General features: G+C 42.6%; 1 protein-coding gene across 1 annotated transcript; it reads left to right on the forward strand.

The window, feature by feature from the left end:
* The first annotated feature begins 1156 nt into the window (after positions 1 to 1156).
* Positions 1157 to 2738, forward strand: LOC118360798 (CCAAT/enhancer-binding protein beta-like). Its single transcript, XM_035740223.2, has one exon. The coding sequence runs from the start codon at positions 1356 to 1358 to the stop codon at positions 2238 to 2240; it is 885 nt and encodes a 294-aa protein (XP_035596116.1). The 5' UTR covers positions 1157 to 1355; the 3' UTR covers positions 2241 to 2738.
* The last annotated feature ends 19629 nt before the right edge of the window (positions 2739 to 22367 follow it).

Here is a 22367-nt window from a genome sequence, read left to right on the forward strand (position 1 = left end):
TCCAGTTGAAGCTCGCATCCGCTACAAGACCATGGTGCTTGCCTACGGAGCTGTGAGGGGAACGGCACCTCAGTACCTACAGGCTCTGATCAGGCCCTACACCCAAACAAGGGCACTGCGTTCATCCACCTCTGGCCTGCTCGCCTCCCTACCACTGAGGAAGTACAGTTCCCGCTCAGCCCAGTCAAAACTGTTCGCTGCTCTGGCCCCCCAATGGTGGAACAAACTCCCTCACGACGCCAGGACAGCGGAGTCAATCACCACCTTCCGGAGACACCTGAAACCCCACCTCTTTAAGGAATACCTAGGATAGGATAAAGTAATCCTTCTCACCCCCCTTAAAATATTTAGATGCACTATTGTAAAGTGGCTGTTCCACTGGATGTCATAAGGTGAATGCACCAATTTGTAAGTCGCTCTGGATAAGAGCGTCTGCTAAATGACTTAAATGTAAATGTAATTAAGAAATTTAGAAAAGTTTCAAATAGTAGGCTTTTTATAGGAAATTATTTGAAAATACTTAAAATAAGTAGATTCCACATTATTTGAAAAATACTAAAATACACAGAAAATAAATATTTAAAATACATATACTCAAATATACATTTTTTTTAACCAATCTCCGTAAACTATTACTTTAGGCGTATACTAATAGACTAGTTGTGAATTTCTGCCTTTCTAAGGTCTACCTCTTAAAATTACAATTCAGGAAAAAAAGTTTGCCCGTGCTGGAAATGGCTATATCGGTCCACTAATATGCACTACTTCTGTGAAAATCTGTTATCCAGATTTTTCAAGGGGGGGTGCTGCAGCACCCTCAGCACCTCTACTTCCCACAGCTATGGTCATGGCAATGCTAATATGGCTAAAATTCGTTAGCTAGCTAACCAACAACTGTAACTATGTATTTGAGAAACAAGTGCTCATTGTGCAAATGTATTTATATTTTCAATGCAAATTTGGAGACGAATATAGTCTACATGTTGTCAACAGTCTAAGCCAACCCCCTGTGTTTAGCCTCATAGTTCTGCACACATCAATTTTGTTGCTAAACAACTAACCAGTCTCCGAAATCAAGTGGGAACAGGTTACCGGTAGTTAGGGGATTTATCACGCTTGCTCCGCCCATTCAGTTTCACACTAGCCTATATATAAACCGTTCCTAGACTCTCTCTGCTGCATTACTCATCTATTCTTCAAGTTTATTTTCTTCAATAACTGAATATTATCACAGTGACATTTTGTCGTCGTGTGCCAAGTTACTTGAGTGTTTTCAGCCAGAATTACGCTTGTAGCCAATACCTCGGGGTGCCCCAGATTTCAATGTTCCCGCAATTCGGCGGGTGTTAAGATCCATGGAAGTGGCCGGCTTCTACGACGGGGATTGCTTTGCTTTCCAGAGTAGAAACAGCATTATCAGTCCCATTAGCGACAACAGCACTTGCAAGCAGCGCGTTGACGGCTCGATGACGGAGCTTGGCATAGCCGAGCACGAGAAAGCAATTGATTTCAGCGACTACTTGGATCCAGCTGCTGCGCACTGTCAACTAGTAACACACAACGAAACACAGCAGAGAGGGGGAGGCGTATTCGCTAGTTTCCTTGCCGAGGAAAGCAGGATAAAGAGACTTTCATCATTAGAACAAAACTACAGAAACTACATCTCTCTCAACGAGCGGGAGACAAGTGCGCACGCCAACCCTAGGGAGCCATACGTCCTGGGCTATCCTGAACTGCAGGAGACCCGTGTGGACACCGTGTTCAGCCCCGAGTTTCTTGGGAACCACTTTAAAACCGGTGAAAGAGACGATCTTCAAGAGGACCAAAGAATGGACAACAACGGTTCGTCTGGCTACGACATGAGGTATCTTCATTACCAGTCGACTCCAAGTGGCAGCCTTGGTAACATTTCCACTGCGTCCTCGTCTTCCTCAAGTCCACCCGGCACACCTGCCCCGTCAGGTAAAGGCAGGTCGCCTTTGCAGGGCGGGAAAATGTCATCTGGTGGCAAGGGGAAGAAGCGACTGGAAAAGGACAGTGAGGAATATAAGCAGAGGCGGGAGAGAAACAACCTTGCCGTTAGAAAGAGCAGGGATAAAGCCAAAATACGCAATATGGAGACGCAACACAAAGTGCTGGAACTGGCCGCAGAGAATGACCGTTTACAAAAACGCGTGGAGCAGCTGTCAAGAGAGCTTGCCACTCTGCGTAACTTGCTCTCTGCCACCGGTCAGTGTTAGCCACAGAATGCCAACACACCTCTCACTGGAAACCGGTACTTGATCAGGCACTGACTTAAAAAAAAAAACATTTATCGCGGTGCCATAAATGTGAAAAAGTTATTCCAGGATGTTACGTTTGTGTACAGTATATATACATGAAAAAGCCACCAACAGTTTACAAGATGTGATTGGGTAAAGAAGGTGCAACGAATGTACAACTATTCATGATTCTTGACATGTCACCTTCATTCTGTCTTTACAATTTTGTGTATGCAGTATTTCTGTACGGGTTTTGCATTTTATATTGAATATTGGTAAATATTCTGTTATTTAAAAATAAATGTCCTTATCTGGAGCAATGGTTGTCAAGGGAAGAGTTGTAAAGCCCACTGCAGAGGTATGATGCAACTCTTTGTAACAGTATTGGCAATGAATGAAGTAATCTCTTAATATGATGAAAATGTACAAATGGTACTTGATATTTTATTGAATTAAACAATTTATACTTTGATATTATTAATTTGTATGGTGTTTATTTGTGAGATGGTAAAAAGGTGGTAGATCACCTGACTGATTTATTCCTGTCTTTCACACACATACATACACAGAATTAAATAGACCATTTATGTATCTCTTCGCTCACATGTGTAAGAATTCAAGGTATAAGTAACTCGGGGAATAAAAAGATTATAGATGTACATAAGCTCAAACGTAAAGGTCCAATTGAGTCGTTTTTATCTCAATATCAAATCATTTCTGCGTAACAATTAAATACCTTACTGTGATTGTTTTCAATTAAAATGGTCAAAAAGAAACAAAAATAGTAGCTTCATAGCAAATAGCAATTTCTCAAGCAATACATTTTACTAGGACTGTCTGGGAGTGGTCAAAGTGGGGAGGGTAAAAAATGGAAAACTAGCTGTTATTGGCAGAGGGTTTTGGAATTCTCTTCCTTATTATTATTATTATTCCTTATTATTATTACTTTGGCCTGCCTGGTGACATCACCAGGCAGGCCAAAACTCCATCCCACCAAAACAGGCTGAAATTGCAGGCAGGCAGTCTTTTCAAACAGCTCTTACACTAAAGGGGCAGTATCATAATTTTCACAGTATTATTTTAACCTCATAGTGTGGAAATATATATAAAACAGAGGAATATCATGTTTTTGACTACACTGGGCCTTTAAGGTAACATTTAGGCCTATCTCTTATTTTAGACCCATGAACAACTGATTTGGAATATGATGACTCATTTGCATCTAATGATAGTTATTACAAATTCTAAGTTATGATATTGTGTGATTTGGAATATGATTTTAAATTTGATGATTGATTTGGAATGTGATGACACATTTTCATCTAATGATAGTTATTTAAAATACCAAAACCTAAAATACCAGTATTACTTCAGTGTGATTCAGTAAAACAATATTTCAACAGCAGTGTATTGGTGAAAGAAGACATACTAACTGAGCCTTTTTCACCCAACTAGCAAATGTCACCATTATCTTAAGCACACACCTCGGTCAATAGTCTGGTGGGTCCACTGACCCACAGAGGGGTTCAAGGCCTCACAGTCCAAGATTAATCAACAACTAACCTTTTACCCAAACACACCACCGCCGTCCTGCAAATAGTTTTTTAAAAATGTGTATAACCTGACAGCCTCAAATATCAAATGGTATACTTTATTATTTAGCCTATGAAATCTGCCAAAGAGAAGAGTGATTTTGTATGTGGAACAGATTCTCTTTGATAATCTATCATCCACCAAAGGTCCAGTTTGTTCAGTAAGATTATATACAGTATGTTTAGTTTTAGTTTAATCGAATAACTGGTCTAAGTGGAACTGGTCAAATACACTACCATTTCTACACATGAATGCAAGGCAGTGTAAATTACTGAAAATACTATCAAACTTGCCCATCAAGAGTTACCCTGGTAATAGGACAGGAGATAATCCCTAGAGAACTACAGAAAACCCGTGACAATGCAGGGCAGAGGTTTGTAAAGGAGGGTGTTTCGAGAGAGAGAGCAAATTGTGTGTGTGTGCTAGTGCTTTATGTATTTCTTGATTAGGCTTTGCTACTAAACCCAATTACTCCAAGTAAATTTTAACAATGTCATCCTTTCTTGTATCACATAAAAGTGAAAATACAATGTTTTGAACATCGTGAATTTCACAACACAACTTCCCATAATGGAAACAGAGTATATTGCTCAACAACATCTTCCTGTTCCATCCGTGAATTCAAATGTCACACCAAATTAAAACAATGCTCGACGCACTTACAAGACAAATCTAGCAATAGGTTGAAATAGGGATAGTTCACCCAAATTATATTGTACATTCACTTGATTTTATTGTTTCCTAAAAAGTAGTGTATACTGTACTATCTTGGTTGTGTTTGTTAGGCTGCTGCATAGTATTAGTATCATTGAGTCCAAAATAACGAGAGCAGTGCTGGAACTCTGTTAGCATGCTCTGTATAACAGACCAAAATCACAACCAAGCCATTTCAAATCAAGCTCTGTAGCAGCATGATACACTTCCCATCATACACTGTGGTGGTGTTTTTGTTGTTATTGATGTTTCTTGTTGTTTTTTTACATTGTTGCTGGAAATGGTGAGAGTTTTACCCTCCGCTCTTTAGGCTCCACATTCAACAGCTCAGTAAAAACCTTAAACTTCAGCTGATCTTTTTCTTTAGGAACAATAGTTTTTCAATTTCAGGCTAGAAAAGACCTTGCTGAAGCCACTTTTTTTTGCCTTTATTGGACTATGGTGATTTTCTGTACATGGGCTCCCGTGTGGCACAGCGGTCTAAGACACTACATCTCAGTGCTAGAGGCGTCACTACAGACACCCTGGTTTGATTCCAGCCTGTATCCCAACTGGTCGTGATTGGGATTCCTATAGGGTGGCGCACAATTGGCCCAGCGTTGTCCGGGTTTGGCCGGTGTAGGCCATCATTGTCAATAACAATTTGTTCTTAACCTACTTCCCTAGTTAAATAAAGGTTACATTTCATTCCCTGGGGTCTTACCTGCACACTAGACCAGTTGTCCCCAAACTGTGACATAAGGTGTCGGCAGGTCGGGCGCGGAGAGGTAGGAGAACTCAGTTGGGCTTTCAACTTATTCTTGAAAGTTTTAATAGTAGAATGCACAAGGTGCAATTTCGAAATTGGTAGTCCATCAGCAGTTTTCCTCTTGTCATGTCAGTCATTGCAGACCTTGGAGAGCTATTTATGTCCAGTTGATCAACTAGCCATGTCAGCTAACGTTTCTTAGCCCAATGATTTTGTTTTAATGTTTGAGTCAGTCAGATATCACATGCACACATAAGAAATGGCAAAATGTGTAGAATTGTAGGAAATGAGCTTCCAAACGTCAAAATGTTCTCTCCACTCGTGGCAAAATGTGTAGAATTGCAGGAAATAAGCTTTAAAACAGTAAAAGAAAATCCGCCCCATGGCAAAATGTGTAGAATCGCAGGAAATAAGCTTTAAACCTGCAAAAAACATTATCCTCCAACAAGAGGAGTGTGAACAGTTTGTTTTTGACATGGACAGTGCTTGTGCCCTTAGAGGAAATAGTGAGTATGAGTGAAACATTTTGGGAAGCACTGGACTAGACACAATTTACCATGCTGCTCTAAGATTTGTAACCAACACAAGACGTCACTGTAACTTTGATCAGTTAGCCATCCTTAACTATAAGGCAGACTCTCTGGTACATGTCTAAAATTGTCAATGACTCCAACCACACAAGTCATAGACTGTTCTCTCTGAGCCCCTTATGTTAATTCTTATTTACTATAATGTTATGCACTGACTCTTTTGCACAGGCTCGATGTACACTCACTGGACTTTAACCACACACTCACACATACTACACTGGCACTCCAACACACACACACACACACACACACACACACACACACACACACACACACACACACACACACACACACACACACACACACACACACACACACACACACACACACACACACACACACACACACACACACACACACACACACACACACACACACACACACACATAGTGGTCAAACTTTATACTTGGTGTGACCTTGTAGTTCCGCCCCGTGCAGCTCCTGGAGCCTCCCCTGGTCCATCCTAGTGTCTGGCTCTGACAGAGGAGAGGGAATTTCCCACACAGGATCACATTTTGTTCTCGAAAGCAGAGCCCAGCCCCCTTTATCCCATTTTACCGTCAATGAGCAGTAGCTGTCCGTAAACTCCACATTGCATCATACCTCCTGCAGGCCAATAGCCCTCCTAAAAACTCCTCTGGTAGAGCAATATAAATAATACACTCCCATGTTTTGCTTGAGTTTAAACATGACATATGTCCACTGTGTTCGAAATGGTAAGATATCTCCTCAGATCTATGAATCACCTGTGCTGTTCATTTTGAGGGAGATCTACAGGTTTAGGATCTTAATTTTATCACTCTTTTGTAACTTAGAATTTCCCTGTTCCGTAGAAAATGCAGATGAGCTTGCTGATTTACATAAATTCACTAAAACCCTGCACTAACACACGGTTATTTTAACATTACGATACTTTTCATGGAGCCTTCATGTAGCCTTTTGTCCAGCTAATAATCTAACCACCGATCAAGCAACATTATGAATTAAACATTAAAATCCTGTTATTTTGCTACTGGACAAATGAAGATCTACACCTGTAATTTGAGAAATTATAGTCATTATTGTACTTTCTATTTGTGGTCAACATGAGACATCCCTCAAAATACTCTTCCCTGAAGACACTTGAAACAGTGATATTTGAACATATATGTGATTTCTTGTACACTGTAGCATTTCAACATAATATCAATATAGAACAAAGTAGTTTGGGGAGGAAATTGAACATTGACCAGGATATTTACCAAGCTCACATCGCTTGAATAATTTCAAAATTGTGTGTACCGGTGTGTACTTTTTGGGTCAGGGAAATTAAATTGCTCTGTCAACACAGTTGCATTATACAAATGTAATAACACATTTATATACATTTGGTGTTACTGTTCTTTATATACATGCTTCCAGTATGTACAATAGAGTATGTGTTAAAAGGGTCGGGTCTTATTTAGCAGTTTTATCACTCCTAATCTATTAGTTAGTGGTACTTGCAATGATGTATATAAACTCTGGATTGCTGATGCTATGTATTGGCCAATTAGAGACTTTGAGGTCAACGGTCAGTCATATTGACTCTCCCCAGAAGAAGCAGTCCTCCATAGGAATTAATGTAATTCTACAGTAAGTATTTTTATTGTTGTAGTGGGGACAATAACATAGAACTTTAAAAATAAATGTATACTTTAAGGAAAATGTTTTAATAAATGTTTTTATTTTTATGTTTAGCTCACATAATGTAATTTAAATGTCACGTCATGGCCATAGAGAGGTGTTTATTCTCTATTTTGGTTAGGTCAGGGTGTGACTAGGGTAGGGATTCTAGTTTCCTTATTTCTATGTTAGTGTGGTTCCCAATCAGAGGCAGCTGTCTATCGTTGTCTCTGATTGGGGATCATATATAAATTGTCATTTTCTGTTTGGGTTCGTTTTCACCTTTTGTCATTTTGTTTGAGTGTATTTAGAACATTAAATCATGAACACTTTCCATGCTGCGCTTTGGTCTCATTCCGACGACAGCCGTTACAGAACATCCCACCACCAAAGGACCAAGCAGCGTGGCCACGAGGAGCAGGGATCCTGGGCCCGGGAGAAAAGGGAGGGGAGGACATCCTGGACCTGGGAGGAGGTAATGGCAGGGGACAAGACCCTGTTATGGAAGCAGGCGGAGGTAGCGAGAGAGGAACAGCGATGCTACGAGGAGTTGAGACAACAACGGAAGCCCAAGGGGCAGCTCCCAAAAAATGTTTGGGGGAGGGCACATGGGGATATTGGCGGAGTCAGGGTTTAGACCTGAGCCAAGGTGATGCACACGGTGTCTCCAGTGCGCATTCACAGCCCGGTGCGCTCTGTTCCAGCTTCTCTCAGTTGCCTTGCTATAGAGTGGGCATTCAGCCAGGACGGATTGTGCCGGCTCAGTGCTCCTGGTCTCCTGTGCGTCTCTACGGCCCAGGATATCCTGCGTCAGCTCTAAGCATCGTATCGCCAGTTCACCAGCACAACCTAGTGCGGCCTGTTCCAGCTCCCCGCACTTGCCGGGCTACAGGGGGTATTCAGCCAGGAGGAGTTGTGCCAGCTCTACGCTCCAGACCTCCAGTGCGCATCCACGGCCCAGTATATCCTGCGCTGGCTCTACGCACTATGGCTCCAGTGTGCCTTCATACCCCAGTGCGTCCTGTGCCAGCTCTCCACACTCACCGAGCTAAAGTGGGTATCCAGCCAGGACGCGTTGTGGCAGCTCCACGTACCAGGCTTCCAGTACGTCTCCTCAGAGACCTGAGACCTGTTCCGGCTCCACGTACGAAGCCTCCAGTGATGATCCATGGCCCGAAGCCTCCAGTGATGATCCATGGCCCGAAGCCTCCAGTCATGATCCATGGCCCGACGCCTCCAGCGACGGTCCCCGGTCCGGAGCCTCCGGGAATGATCGGTGGTCTGGTTCCTCCGGCGATGATCTGCGACCCGGTTCCTCCAGTGAAGGTTCATGCACCAGGGCCGCCACCAAAGCGGAGGGATCTGCGGGCGGAGGGGGGTCTGTCCCGCACCGGAGCCGGCGCCGTGAATGGATGCCCACCCGGACCCTCCCCTTTAGAGCCAGGTTTTGTGGCCGGAGTCCACACCTTTGGTGGGGGGGGGTCTGCACCTTTTGTCATTATGTTTGAGTGTTTTTTGAACATTAAATCATGAACACTGGGGTGGCAGCGTAGCCTAGTGGTTAGAGCGTTGGACTAGTAACCGGAAGGTTGCGAGTTCAAACCCCCGAGCTGACAAGGTACAAATCTGTCGTTCTGCCCCTGAACAGGCAGTTAACCCACTGTTCCCAGGCCGTCATTTGAAAATAAGAATATGTTCTTAACTGACTTGCCTGGTTAAAAAACAAATTATTTTTAAAAACACTTCCCACGCTGCGCTTTGGTCTCATTCCGACGACAGCCATTACATTAAAGGTATGCATTAAGGTGTCTGTAATATAATAAACGTGGCAAAAACAAATGTAGACATTAGTAAATGCATTTCTATAGCTTCCAAAATATTTTTTACAATGGTGGGGGTGCCAAGATGGAGGCGAGTTTCCCAGCACCCCTTATTTACTCATTAGTGGTACCTACAAGTCACCCCACTTGCATCAGCCAATCATTGTTCACCATTCCCCTTGTAACTCACTGAACTCCATTCCTGCCTTCAGAGAGTGATCGCGGTAAGAAGAGAATGGTCTCGTTGGACTGTTTATCTTTATCTGACCTGTGTTTAGTGCATGCATCTAAGTGTAAGTACTGTACATGTATGTCATTGATTGCTTCTTTAGGCCATTGCTTCGTTGGGTGTTGCTAAGGCAGTCGAGTCATTACCATGTTTATAAGCTTTATAGATCATTTTCTATGTGTGTCATGCTTCTTCTAGCCTGCTATCCAAGATGTTAGGCCTTAATGTTGCCTCATGCTACCGTGTACTGTATGTAGTCCTAGCTGTAGCATGTAGCCTAATTTAGCCTGTGCTTCTCCTTGTGGGGCAGGTACTTTTCCACGGTGCTCATGGTCTTCTGACTAAAACTACAGAATAAAGCCGCCAGTTAAAATCAAGGAACGGTTGTGCTCGTGGTTACTGAAGGGAACTACAACGAATGGATTCGGTTGAGTTAGTCGTCCTGATGAGCCTTTCCCAGCTAGCTAATTTATGCTGGCTCTCTGGCAACAACAGCAGTGTCATGTCTTTGGCTATGCCGGATTAAGTGATATGACATGCTATTCCATAAAATAATTTCTCCGTAATTAATATCACCTGATTGAGATAATCATGTAAATGTAATTCATTAGAGAGTCGGGCACCACAAAATAATATTTATAGAGCTTTTATCTTCCGAATAAACTCTTAAAGACCTAGTAATATTTTACATCAATAGCAGTCAATATTAATCATCATCTTAACTCAGTCTCATCTGAAAGTTGTAAATTCTTGGTTATCTGCACAAACCCTGGCTAACAATTTGAATCAGCAATACAAAATTGGGTTTATTTATTTATTAAATACCTAACTAATCACACAGAATTACACATAATTAAATCATAACTTGATTACTAATTACATCATAAAGGAAAACGTCCCTAGCGGGCGAAACAGATATGACAGATTGTTACACAAAAGAAAAGGGGCTGGGTTTGAGTGAAAGAGCGGGAAGACTGGGGAACAAAGGGAAGAAGCTGTGCTATCGTAAATACAGTATCTTATGCATTCTAAATTACCGGCCATTTGGAAAAGGAAAATGCAATAAATATTTACTCTGAGCTGCGCTTCGGTAGGTTGGTGGTAAATGGAAAGCCGTGTTGCCCAACTTAGTCCTTTGAAGAATGTCTCTGGTTGTCAATTGGATACGTTGTAGTAACGTCGTTGGGTGATAGACGGGATACTCTTGTCTGTTCCTTCCTAACCCTCGTTTGCATCTGCTGTTGCTAACTCAATGGCTAGGAGGTATCACTTCTGTAGTGAATAAGAGTTCAAAGTTCATACCATTCGCAACCAAAGCTCACGCTGATGTTGGCTTCGTTCTGTAGTTATTATCTGAACCATTCTGACATAGGACCGTCGTCCTCAAGTTCTCGGAACAGGAGTTTATATTGTAGTCAAGGGCTTAAATAGGAAGGGAGAGAATCTGTGTCTGCACCACATGCACTTACTACTGGTGTCCCCCAGGGCTCGGTTTTAGGCCCTTTTCTCTTTTCTCTATACACCAAGTCACTTTTCTCCATCACATCCAAACATGGTCTCTCCTATAATTGCTATGCGGATGACACTCATCTATCTTTCTCATTCTGCTCTTCTGACACCCATGTGGACACATTTCTGTGTTCCTGTCAGATATTTCAGGTTGGATGTCGGCCCACCATCTCAAGCTCTACCTTGACAAGAGGAAACTGCTTTTCCTCCCGGGGAAGGCCTGCTGGCTCCAAGACCTCGCCATCACGGTCGACAACTCCCCCTCCCAAAGTGCAAACATACCTTGGCGTGACCCTGGATAACACCCTGTCATTCTCTGCAAACATCAAAGCAATGACTCACTCCTGCAGTTTCATGCTCTACAACGTCTGTAGAGTACGACCTTTCCTCACACAGGAAGCAGTGCAGGTCCTAATCCAGGCAATAGTCATATCCCGTCTAGATTACTGCAATTCTCTGTTGGCTCGCAGCTATTCCCTGCTTGTGCTATCAAACCGTTACAACTTATCCAGAATGCTGCAGCCCGTCTAGTGTTCAACCTTCCCAAGTTCTCCCATGTCACCCCTCTCCTCTGTACACTCCACTGGATTCCAGTCGAAGCTCGCATCCACTACAAGACCATGGTGCTTGCCTACGAAGCAGCAAGGGGAACTGCCCCTCGCTATCTTCAGACTATGCTCAAACCCTATATCCCAACCCGATGTTCTGACACCTGTTCTGACCCCTACTGGAGGGCAGCTCTCGCTCAGCCCAGTCAAAGCTGTTCTCTGTCCTGGCACCTCAATGGTGGAATCAGCTTCCACCTGATGCTAGGACAACAGCGTCCCTGCGCATTTTCCCGAAAATGTCTGAAACCCTACGTCTTCAAAGAGTAACATAAATAAGATATCTTACCCAACCCCCAAAAAACTTGCACCTGACTTTTCCTACTAGCACTGACTTTGCTAACATATTCTTTATTGAGGAAAAATGTACTTACTATGACTGTGATATGTGGTTGTCTCTCCTAGCTATTTTAAGATTAATGTACTAACTGTAAGTCTTCCGGGATAAGAGCGTCTGCTAAATGACTCAAATGTAAATGTAATTGTAGTTAACATGGCCAATTTGTAGGATAGCAGCCTACAGAAGAAATAACTTGTAATACTGGTAGCAGTAACCATCTGGATGTTACCGTAACAGTGCTGTAAAGTACTTAAGTCGTTTTTTTGGAATTGTACTTTATTTTACTACTGATATTTTTTTTTAAAACTTTTACTCCAGTACATTCCTAAAGTAAATACGCACTTTTTACTCACATACATTTTCCCTGTCTGCAAAAAGTGTATACAGTATACTTATAATGGTGTGTAAAGACTGTATGGGCAGTATATGAATAGAAAAGGTGTGTACAATCTTTTCATATCCCAGTCTGTTGTCAAGATGTCCACCATTGTTCTTGTACCCAATAAAGCGTTCTCTAGAATGTAGAGAAAAAAGAGGAAATTCAAGAAGGTGCTATGAAATTAATGTAAAAACATAATTTTCTTTGCCCTATGTCATTATAAATCACATATACTTTTTTTTACATTGTCCATTGTGTATTTCCGTTTGCAGAATATTGAGGTCAAGCCTGGAATAAAAGAAAAAGGGCTACCTATAATTAACTTGTACAAATATTTAGCTTCTATGTGGTAAATGACACCTGTGTATATACAGTTGAAATCGAAAGTTTACATACTGTACACCATAGCCAAATACATTTAAACTCAGTTTTTCATTTAACATGTAATCCTTTATTTTAAGAATGTGAAATGTCAGGATAATAGTTGTTTGCGCTGTTCTGTAGTACACAGCAATGTACGAAATCTTCAGTTTCTTGGCAATTTCTCGCATGGAATAGCCTTCATTTCTCAGAACAAGTATAGACTGATGAGTTTCAGAAGAAAGTCTTCTGTTTCTGTCCGTTTTGAGCCTGTAATCGAACCAACAAATGCTAATGCTCCAGATACTCAACTAGTCTAAAGAAGGCCAGTTGTATTGCTTCTTTAATCAGAACAACAGTTTTCAGCTTTGCTAACATAATGGCAAAAGGGTTTTCTAATGACCAATTATCCTTTTAAAATGATAAACTTGAATTAGCTAACATAACGTGCCATTGGAACACTGAAGTGATGGTTGCTGATAATGGGCCTCTGTACGCCTATGTAAATAGATATTCCATAAAAAAATCTGCCGTTTCCAGCTACAATAGTCATTTACAACATTAACAATGTCTACTCTGTATTTCTGATCAATTTGATGTTATTTTAATAGCCACGACCCATCTTCAATGCTCTTCCTGAGGGAAGGAGGTTGTTGGCCAAGATCTTGCGATACATGGCCCCATCCATCCTCCCCTCAATATGGTGCAGTCGTCCTGTCCCCTTTGCAGAAAATCATCCCCAAAGAATGATGTTTCTACCTCCATGCTTCACGGTTGGGATGGCGTTCTTAGGGTTGTACTCATCCTTCTTCTTCCTCCAAACACGGCAAGTGGAGTTTAGACCAAAAAGCTATATTTTTGTCTCATCAGACCACATGACCTTCTCCCATTCTTCCTTTGGATCATCCAGATGGTCATTGGCAAACTTCAGACGGGCCTGGACATGCGCTGGCTTGAGCAGGGGGACCTTGCGTGCGCTGCAGGATATTAATCCATGATGGCGTAGTGTGTTACTAATGGATTTCTTTGAGACTGTGGTCCCAGCTCTCTTCAGGTCATTGACCAGGTCCTGCCATGTAGTTATGGGCTAATCCCTCACCTTCCTCATGATCATTGATGCCCCACGAGGTGAGATCTTGCATGGAGCGCCAGACCGAGGGTGAATGACCGCCATCTTGAAGGTCATCTTCTTCCATTTTCTAATAATTGCACAGTTGTTGGCTTCTCACCAAGCTGCTTGCCTATTGTCCTGTAGCCCATCCCAGCCTTGTGCAGGTCTATAATTTTAACCCTGATGTCCTTACACAGCTCTCTGGGCTTGACCATTGTGGAGAGGTTGGAGTCTGTTTGATTGAGTGTGTGGACAGGTGTCTTTTGTACAGGTAATGAGTTCAAACAGGTGCAGTTAATACAGGTAATGAGTGGAGAACGGGAGGGCTTCTTAAAGAAAAACTAACAGGTCTGTGAGAGCCGGAATTCTTACTGGTTGGTAGGTGAACAAATACTTATGTCATGCAATAAAATGCAAATTAATTACTTAAAAATCATACAATGTGATTTTCTGGATTTTTGTTTTAGATTCCGTTTCTCACAATTGAAATGTCCCTATGATAAAAATTACAGACCGCTACATGCTTTGTAAGTAGGAAAACCTGCATAATCGGCAGTGTCTCAAATACTTGTTCTCCCCACTGTACACACGTAACATATAAAGATTTAAAAAATACATTAAAAAAGAAACAGAAGGCATTTGAACCCAGTCTGACACAAAGAGAAGATTCATATGGGAGACAAGCCTATACACAATCTACAGTTGAAATCGGAAGTTTACATACACTTAGGTTGGCGTCATTAAAACTAATTTTTCAAACACCACAAATTTCTCGTAAAAAAAATGTAATTTTGGCAAGTCGGTTAGGACATCTACTTTGTGCATGACACAATACATTTTTCCAACAATTGTTTACAGACAGATTATTAAACTTATAATTCACTGTATGACAATTCCAGTGGGTCAGATGTTTACGTACACTAAGTTGACAGTGCCTTTAAACAGCTTGGAAAATTCCAGAAATTTATGTCATGGCTTTAGAAGCTTCTGATAGGCTAATTGATATAATTTGAGTCAATCATTGGTTTATTTCCTTGTGGATGTATTTCAAGGCCGACCTTCAAACTCAGGTCCTCTTTGCTTGACATCATGGGAAAATCAAAATAAATCAACCAAGACCTCAGGAAAGAAAATAGCAGACCTCCACAAGTCTGGTTCATCCTTGGGAGAAATTCCCATACTCCTGAAGGTGCCACGTTCATCTGTACAAACAATAGTACGCAAGTATAAACACCATGGGACCACACAGCCGCCATACCACTCAGGAAGGAGACACGTTCTGTCTCCTAGAGATGAACGTACTTTGGTGCGAAAAATGCAAATCAATCCCAGAACAACAGCAAAGGACCTTGTGAAGATGCTGGAGGAAACAGGTACAAAAGTATCTATATCCACAGTAAAAGTAGTCCTATATCGACATAACCTGATAGGCCGCTCAGCAAGGAAGAAGCCACTGCTCCAAAACGGCTCCAAAACCATGAACATTGGTTGCAAGCCGAATAACACCATCCCAACCGTGAAGCACGGGGGTGGCAGCATCATGATGTGAGGGTGTTCCGCTGCAGGAGGGACTTCATAAAATAGATGGCATCATGAGGAAGCTAAATTATGTGGATATATTGAAGTAACATTTCAAGATAGTTTGGTTGCAAAGGGGTCTTCCAAATGGACAATGACCCCAAGCATACTTCAAAAGTTGTGGCAAAATGTCTGAAGGACAACAAAGTCAAGCTATTTGAGTGGCCATCACAAAGTCCTGACCTCAATCCTGTAGAAAATGTGTGGTCAGAACTGAAAAAGTGTGTGCGCGCAAAGAGGCCTACAAACCTGACTCAGTTACACCAGCTCTGTCGGGAGGAATGGGCCAAAATTCACCCAACTTATTGTGGGAAGCTTGTGGAAGGCTACCCGAAACGTTTGACCCAAGTTTAACAATTTGAAGGCAATGCTACCAAATACTAATTGAGTGTATGTAAACTTCTGACCCACTGAGAATGTGATGGAAGAAATAGAAGCTGAAATAAATCATTATTTCTACAATTATTCTGACATTTTAAATACTTAAAATAAAGTGGTGATCCTAACTGACCAAATACAGGGAATTTTGACTAGGATTAAATGTCAGGAATTGTGAAAAACTGAGATTAAATGTATTTGGCTAAGGTGTATGTAAACCTCTGACTTCAACTGTATGTATGTATGTGTAACGGCGTTCGTTTGTTGAAGGAGAGTCGGACCAAAATGCAGCGTGGTGGTTACTCATGATCTTTAATGAAGAAATAGACGATACATTAAATAACTAATCTAAATACAAAAACAACAAACGGAACGGGAAAACCTATACAGCCTGTCTGGTGAACAACAACACAGAGACAGGAACAATCACCCACGAAATACACAGTGAAACCCCGGCTACCTAAATATGGTTCCCAATCAGAGACAACGAGAATCACCTGACTCTGATTGAGAACCGCCTCAGGCAGCTAAACCTATGCTACACCCCTACTCAGCCGCAATACCAATGCCTACAAAACCCCAATACGAAACACAACATAATAAACCCATGTCACACCCTGGCCTGACCAAATATATAACGAAAACACAAAATACTATGACCAAGGCGTGAACAGAACCCCCCCCTAAGGTGCGGACTCCCGGACGCACCTCAAAACCATAGGGAGGGTCCGGGTGGGCCTCTGTCCATGGTGGCGGCTCCGGCTCGGGACGTGGACCCCACTCCATTAATGTCATAGTTCCTCCCCTTCGCGTCCTGGGATAATCCACCCTCGCCGCCGACCATGGCCTAATAGTCCTCACCCAGAACCCCACTGAACTGAGGGGCAGCTCGTGACTGAGGGGCAGCTCGGGACTGAGGGGAAAGCCCAGTACTGAGGAGAAGCCCAGTACTGAGAGGAAGCCCAGTACTGAGAGGAAGCCCAGTACTGAGATGAAGCTCAGGCAGGTAGTTGGCTCCGGTAGATCCTGGCTGGCTGGCGGATCTGGAAGATTCTGGTTGACTGGCAGATCTGGAAGAGTCTGGTTGACTGGCAGATCTGGAAGATCATGGCTGACTGGCGGATCGAGCTGCTCTGGCTGCTTCATGCAGACTGACAGCTCTGGCTGCTCCATGCAGACTGACAGCTCTGGCTGCTCCATGCAGACTGGCAGCTTTGTGCAGACTGACAGCTCTGGCTGCTCCATGTAGATTGGCAGCTCAGGCTGCTCCATGCAGACTGACAGCTCAGGCTGCTCCATGCAGACTGACAGCTCAGGCTGCTCCATGCAGGCTGACAGCTCTGGCTGCTCCATGCAGACTGGCAGCTCTGGCTGCTCCATGCAGACTGGCAGCTCTGTGCAGACTGGCAGCTCTATGCAGAATGACAGCTCTGGCTGCTCTATGCAGACTGGCAGCTCTGGCTGCTCCATGCAACCTGGCAGCTCTGGCTGCGTTGAACAGGCAGGAGGCTCCGGCAGCGCTGTAGAGGAGGAAGGCTCTGGAAGCGCTGAACAGGCGGGAGACTCCGACAGCGCAGGAGAGGAAAAAAACGCTGGCTGCACTGAACACGCGAGGTGCACTGAAGGCCTGGTGCGTGGTGCTGGAACTGGTGGTACTGGATCGAGGACACGCACAGGAAGCCTGGTGCGGGGAGCTGCTACCGGAGGACTGGTGTGTGGAGGTGGCTCTGGATAGACCGGACCGTGCAGGCGCACTGGAGCTCTTGAGCACCGAGCCTGCCCAACCTTACCTGGCTCGATGCCCACTCTAGCCCGGCCAATACGAAGAGCTGGTATGAACCGCACCGGGCTATGCACCCGCACTGGAAACACTGTGCGCTCCATAGCATAACACGGTGCCTGCCCGGTCTCTCTAGCCCCCCGGTAAGCACAGGGAGTTTGCGCAGGTCTCCTACCTGGCATAGACATACTCCCTGTAAGCCCCCTCCCAATAAATGTTTGGGGCTGACTCTCAGGCTTCCATCCGCGTCGCCGTGCTGCCTCCTCATACCAGCGCCTCTCCGCTTTTGCCGCCTCCAGTTCTTCCTTGAGACGGCGATATTCTCCAGGCTGAGCCCAGGGTCCTTTTCCGTCTAATATCTCCTCCCAAGTCCAGAAGTCCTTTGATCGCTGCTCCTCACGATTAACAGGGAGAGTTGGCTCAGGTCTGACTCCTGACTCTGCCACTCTCTCCCTGAGCCCTCCCCCAATACATTTTTGGGGCTGACTTTCGGTTTTCTTTCTGCGCCGCCATGTCTTTCTCTTCGACTCCATTCTCCTATAGCCCTCTTCGCACTGCTCCAGCGAATCCCAGGCGGGCTCCGGCACTCTCTCTGGGTCGACCGCCCACCTGTCTATTTCCTTCCACGTCGTATACTCCATACTTCTGCTGTCCATAACGTCCTCCCTTCGCTGCTCCTGCTGTCGCTGCCTCTTACCACGCCACTCGGTCCGTGTGTGGTGGGTGATTCTGTAACGGCGTTCGTTTGTTGAAGGAGAGTCGGACCAAAATGCAGCGTGGTGGTTACTCATGATCTTTAATGAAGAAATAGACGATACATGAAATAACTAATATAAATACAAAAACAACAAACGGAACGTGAAAACCTATACAGCCTGTCTGGTGAACAACAACACAGAGACAGGAACAATCACCCACGAAATACACAGTGAAACCCCGGCTACCTAAATATGGTTCCCAATCAGAGACAACGAGAATCACCTGACTCTGATTAGAACCGCCTCAGGCAGCCAAACCTATGCTACACCCCAACTCAGCCGCAATCCCAATGCCTACAAAACCCCAATACGAAACACAACATAATAAACCCATGTCACACCCTGGCCTGACCAAATATATAACGAAAACACAAAATACTATGACCAAGGCGTGACAGTATGTATATTATTTTACTGCTCTAGGAATATAATTATTTTTTGGATAACCTTATTTCCTATTATGTGTAGATTTTTACCTTAAATCTTTTTCACTCTTTATGCGATGCGCATTGCAGAGAACACTGGAAGAATAATTCTCATTTAATTACCACAGTGAATTATTGTGATGTTTGTTTATGTGCCAAGGGATGGGTTGCTAATTAGTGATTTGACACAAATTTAATTCATTAATTCATTCATATAATGAATCATTAGATTGTTCTCTACAATATTATAATCTTAATATACTTGTATTTGACAGTGTTGATAAAATAAGAACGTTAATTTGCTGTGACCATTGTACCTTTTTCCATATTTGACGTTGGGAGTTGGTATCATTTTGGGGTGTTTCCGTGGATTGGAACAATCACAATCAATGTGATACCCTAGTCATTTTCATCTCCAGATCCTTGGCTTTCATTGGCTATATTGCTGATCAATCTACATGAGAGGGGCTGTTTCTATGGTGATTTAAAGGGAAAGACACAAAAACATTGCAGAGGGAGGATATTGAACTTAGCTTTGTCAATAAATATATACTTAGTCCCTATTTTGTTTAGTTTTCATTTAGAAAAAGACTGTTTTCACTCACGAACCTGCAGCCACTAGCTTGTCAGTTGACGTTTGAAGTTATCACCATTCTGCCCCACAGAGTTCTATTGAGCATTGACCACTTTTTGATCATGCCCATAATGACATTCCATTGACTTTAAACATGCTAAATTCTCAGAGTAAATCATTGGTAACTTTTGAAGCATATATGGTAGAGACATGGGGCTGAACTATTGTTTTTCTGACTCAATTCTCTACTGAATTTACATATTTGCAGAAACCATGAATATATTAATAATTTAATGGGTGAACAATTACTCTGATAAAAACTGAAAGATTCTGACCACTCCAAATCCCAACTCCCAACTTCAGTAGACAAGTTTTGATCCACGAGCATAAACTAGCTGGCTGTGAAGGGTTCATCAGGACAACTGACCGAACCAAATCCGTTCATCTCCTCTCGATTCTCAACTGCGCGACATACGTCATCAATTTGGGCAAGACTTGTCCGTACAGCGTCTCCCTAGTACATCACAGAGTTTCTTAACCCAGAGGCACAACATCGCAAAACTTCCGGGAACACTTGAGAAACAGACCAAACAGATCAGGCCAGAGTTTGGAGTTTGAGAAGTCTGTATCCACTGGCACCTATAGCTCTCTACTAGTGCCCATTATTTATGGTCCTCCTGGATCAGCCTTTAGTATTTTTCCTTCTCTGTGTGTGTGTGTGTGTGTGTGTGTGTGTGTGTGTGTGTGTGTGTGTGTGTGTGTGTGTGTGTGTGTGTGTGTGTGTGTGTGTGTGTGTGTGTGTGTGTGTGTGTGTGTGTGTGTGTGTGTGTGTGTGTGTGTGTGTGTGTGTGTGTGTGTGTGTGTGTGTGTGTGTGTGTGTGTGTGTGTGTGTGTGTGTGTGTGTGTTGGAGTGCCAGTGTAGTATGTGTGTGGTTAGAGTCCAGTGAGTGTACATCGAGGGTGTATGTAGAGTATGTCAATGTTTAACTACTAATTCAGGGGTGAAAGGTTCAAACATCTCTACACAGTGCAAAGTCATGCAGGATATTCAGTTAGATTGAGAGGCAGATTGTCACGGTATCTGATAAGATCATTTTTGATAACAAACTGTTGACAACTACAGACCAAATAACTCATTTGTATTTTACACATGCCAATCAGTTACAAACCTAGCTAGGCCTTAACCTAAATAATAATGACAGTAATGTGAGAGACGTGATCCCTGGATATCCGGAGCATGGGGCTTAGTAGGGGAATTCAGACCTGCTGAGATACCGTAAGAGGCCGGAGGATGATCTGGCTTGGAGTGAACCCAGATTTCAACATCTTTACTTCTCCTATTTTACTGTGGACGACTACAGAGGCACCACTGACGTGCAGTAGCAAGGATTTGTGGTCACTGCAGAGCAAATTTTAAGGGTGAAGTGTGAAGGTCTTGTGAAACAGTAGGCCATCCTGCTCTTGCACAAGGAAACACTGGTCCGTGACAAAGAAACCTAATGTAAGTGTCAATTAGTTGACTTATGATTAGTGTCCTACTGTAATTTGTATGTAGAGGTCAGAGATGCTTGGCAAGCCATGTCCCTATACCACCCAGAATACAATTGCAAGTACAATTAAATTAAATGTATCACTTTCTCAAACAGTGATGTTACACATACAGTATTACAGTTCATAGGTCTGTGTGCAAACAAATAGAAACAACTGAACAATGAGATTGGTGTTGCAAGTGAACCCGACATTGGCAATATGCAGGCAGGCAGGGGCAAAAAAAACTGCCACCACCTCACGTGATGGAAATTAACCACTATTGTGGCGTCAGACTCACAATGAGCCCACATGCAACGAGATATGGCATCTTTTCCTTCCTGAACAGATAGAGAACACGTTAAAAAGACTGTGCCTCTTATCAGTACTTATATTGTTATAGGTGAATGAATGTGTGCCTTAAATATACAGACAATTATATTTGATCTGTGAATTGAGTTTCTATAACACAAATCACATTTTATCAGACAAAGAAAAGCTTAGGGTCTTGAACACCTGTCTGTAACTCATTAGTGAAAATATTGACCATACTTTTTTAACGTTAAATCCTTAATTATGTTGTTGAACTATAAAGTTTAAGCATTTATCAAGTCATTGCTCTGTTCCTCAATGTACTCCTTGAAAACTTCCTAGATTACCAGGTACTGAAAGGGAAGGTCCAGTTTCCTTTTGACAGGATCTTCAAGTTCTTTAAATCCAGTCTGAAATTGTTGATACCCTTTTGATCAACTTGAGCAATAATGACTGTATACAATAAATCATTCACATACTGAGCTATATTGTATGTTCAAAATAATTGGGAAATTATATTTTTTATACTAGTACAATTAATACGATATTGTTTAGTAAATAATATTTTGGAGTCACTTTTATTGTAAATAAGAAAATATTTTGTTTCAATACACTTCTGCATTAATAATGTGGATGCTACCATGATTACAGATAATCCTGAATGAATCAAATCAAATCAAATCAAATGTTATTTGTCACATACACATGGTTAGCAGATGTTAATGCGAGTGTAGCGATATGCTTGTGCTTCTAGTTCCGACAATGCAGTGATAACCAACAAGTAATCTAACTAACAATTCCAAAACTACTGTCTTATACACAGTGTAAGGGGATAAGGAATATGTACATAAGGATATATAAATGAGTGATGGTACAGAGCAGCATACAGTAGATGGTATCGAGTACAGTATATACATATGAGATGAGTATGTAGACAAAGTAACCAAAGTGGCATAGTTAAAGTGGCTAGTGATACATGTATTACATAAGGATGCAGTCGATGATGTAGAGTACAGTATATACATATGCATATGAGATGAATAATGTAGGGTAAGTAACATTATATAAGGTAGCATTGTTTAAAGTGGCTAGTGATATATTTACATCATTTCCCATCAATCCCCATTATTAA

This window comes from Oncorhynchus keta, chromosome 28, assembly GCF_023373465.1.
Source record: "Oncorhynchus keta strain PuntledgeMale-10-30-2019 chromosome 28, Oket_V2, whole genome shotgun sequence".
NCBI classification, from domain to species: Eukaryota; Metazoa; Chordata; class Actinopteri; order Salmoniformes; family Salmonidae; genus Oncorhynchus; species Oncorhynchus keta.

Coding starts and splice junctions, on each gene's coding strand:
- LOC118360798 (XM_035740223.2), top strand. CDS start 1,356: ATGGAAGTGGCCGGCTTCTACGACGGGGATTGCTTTGCTTTCCAGAGT.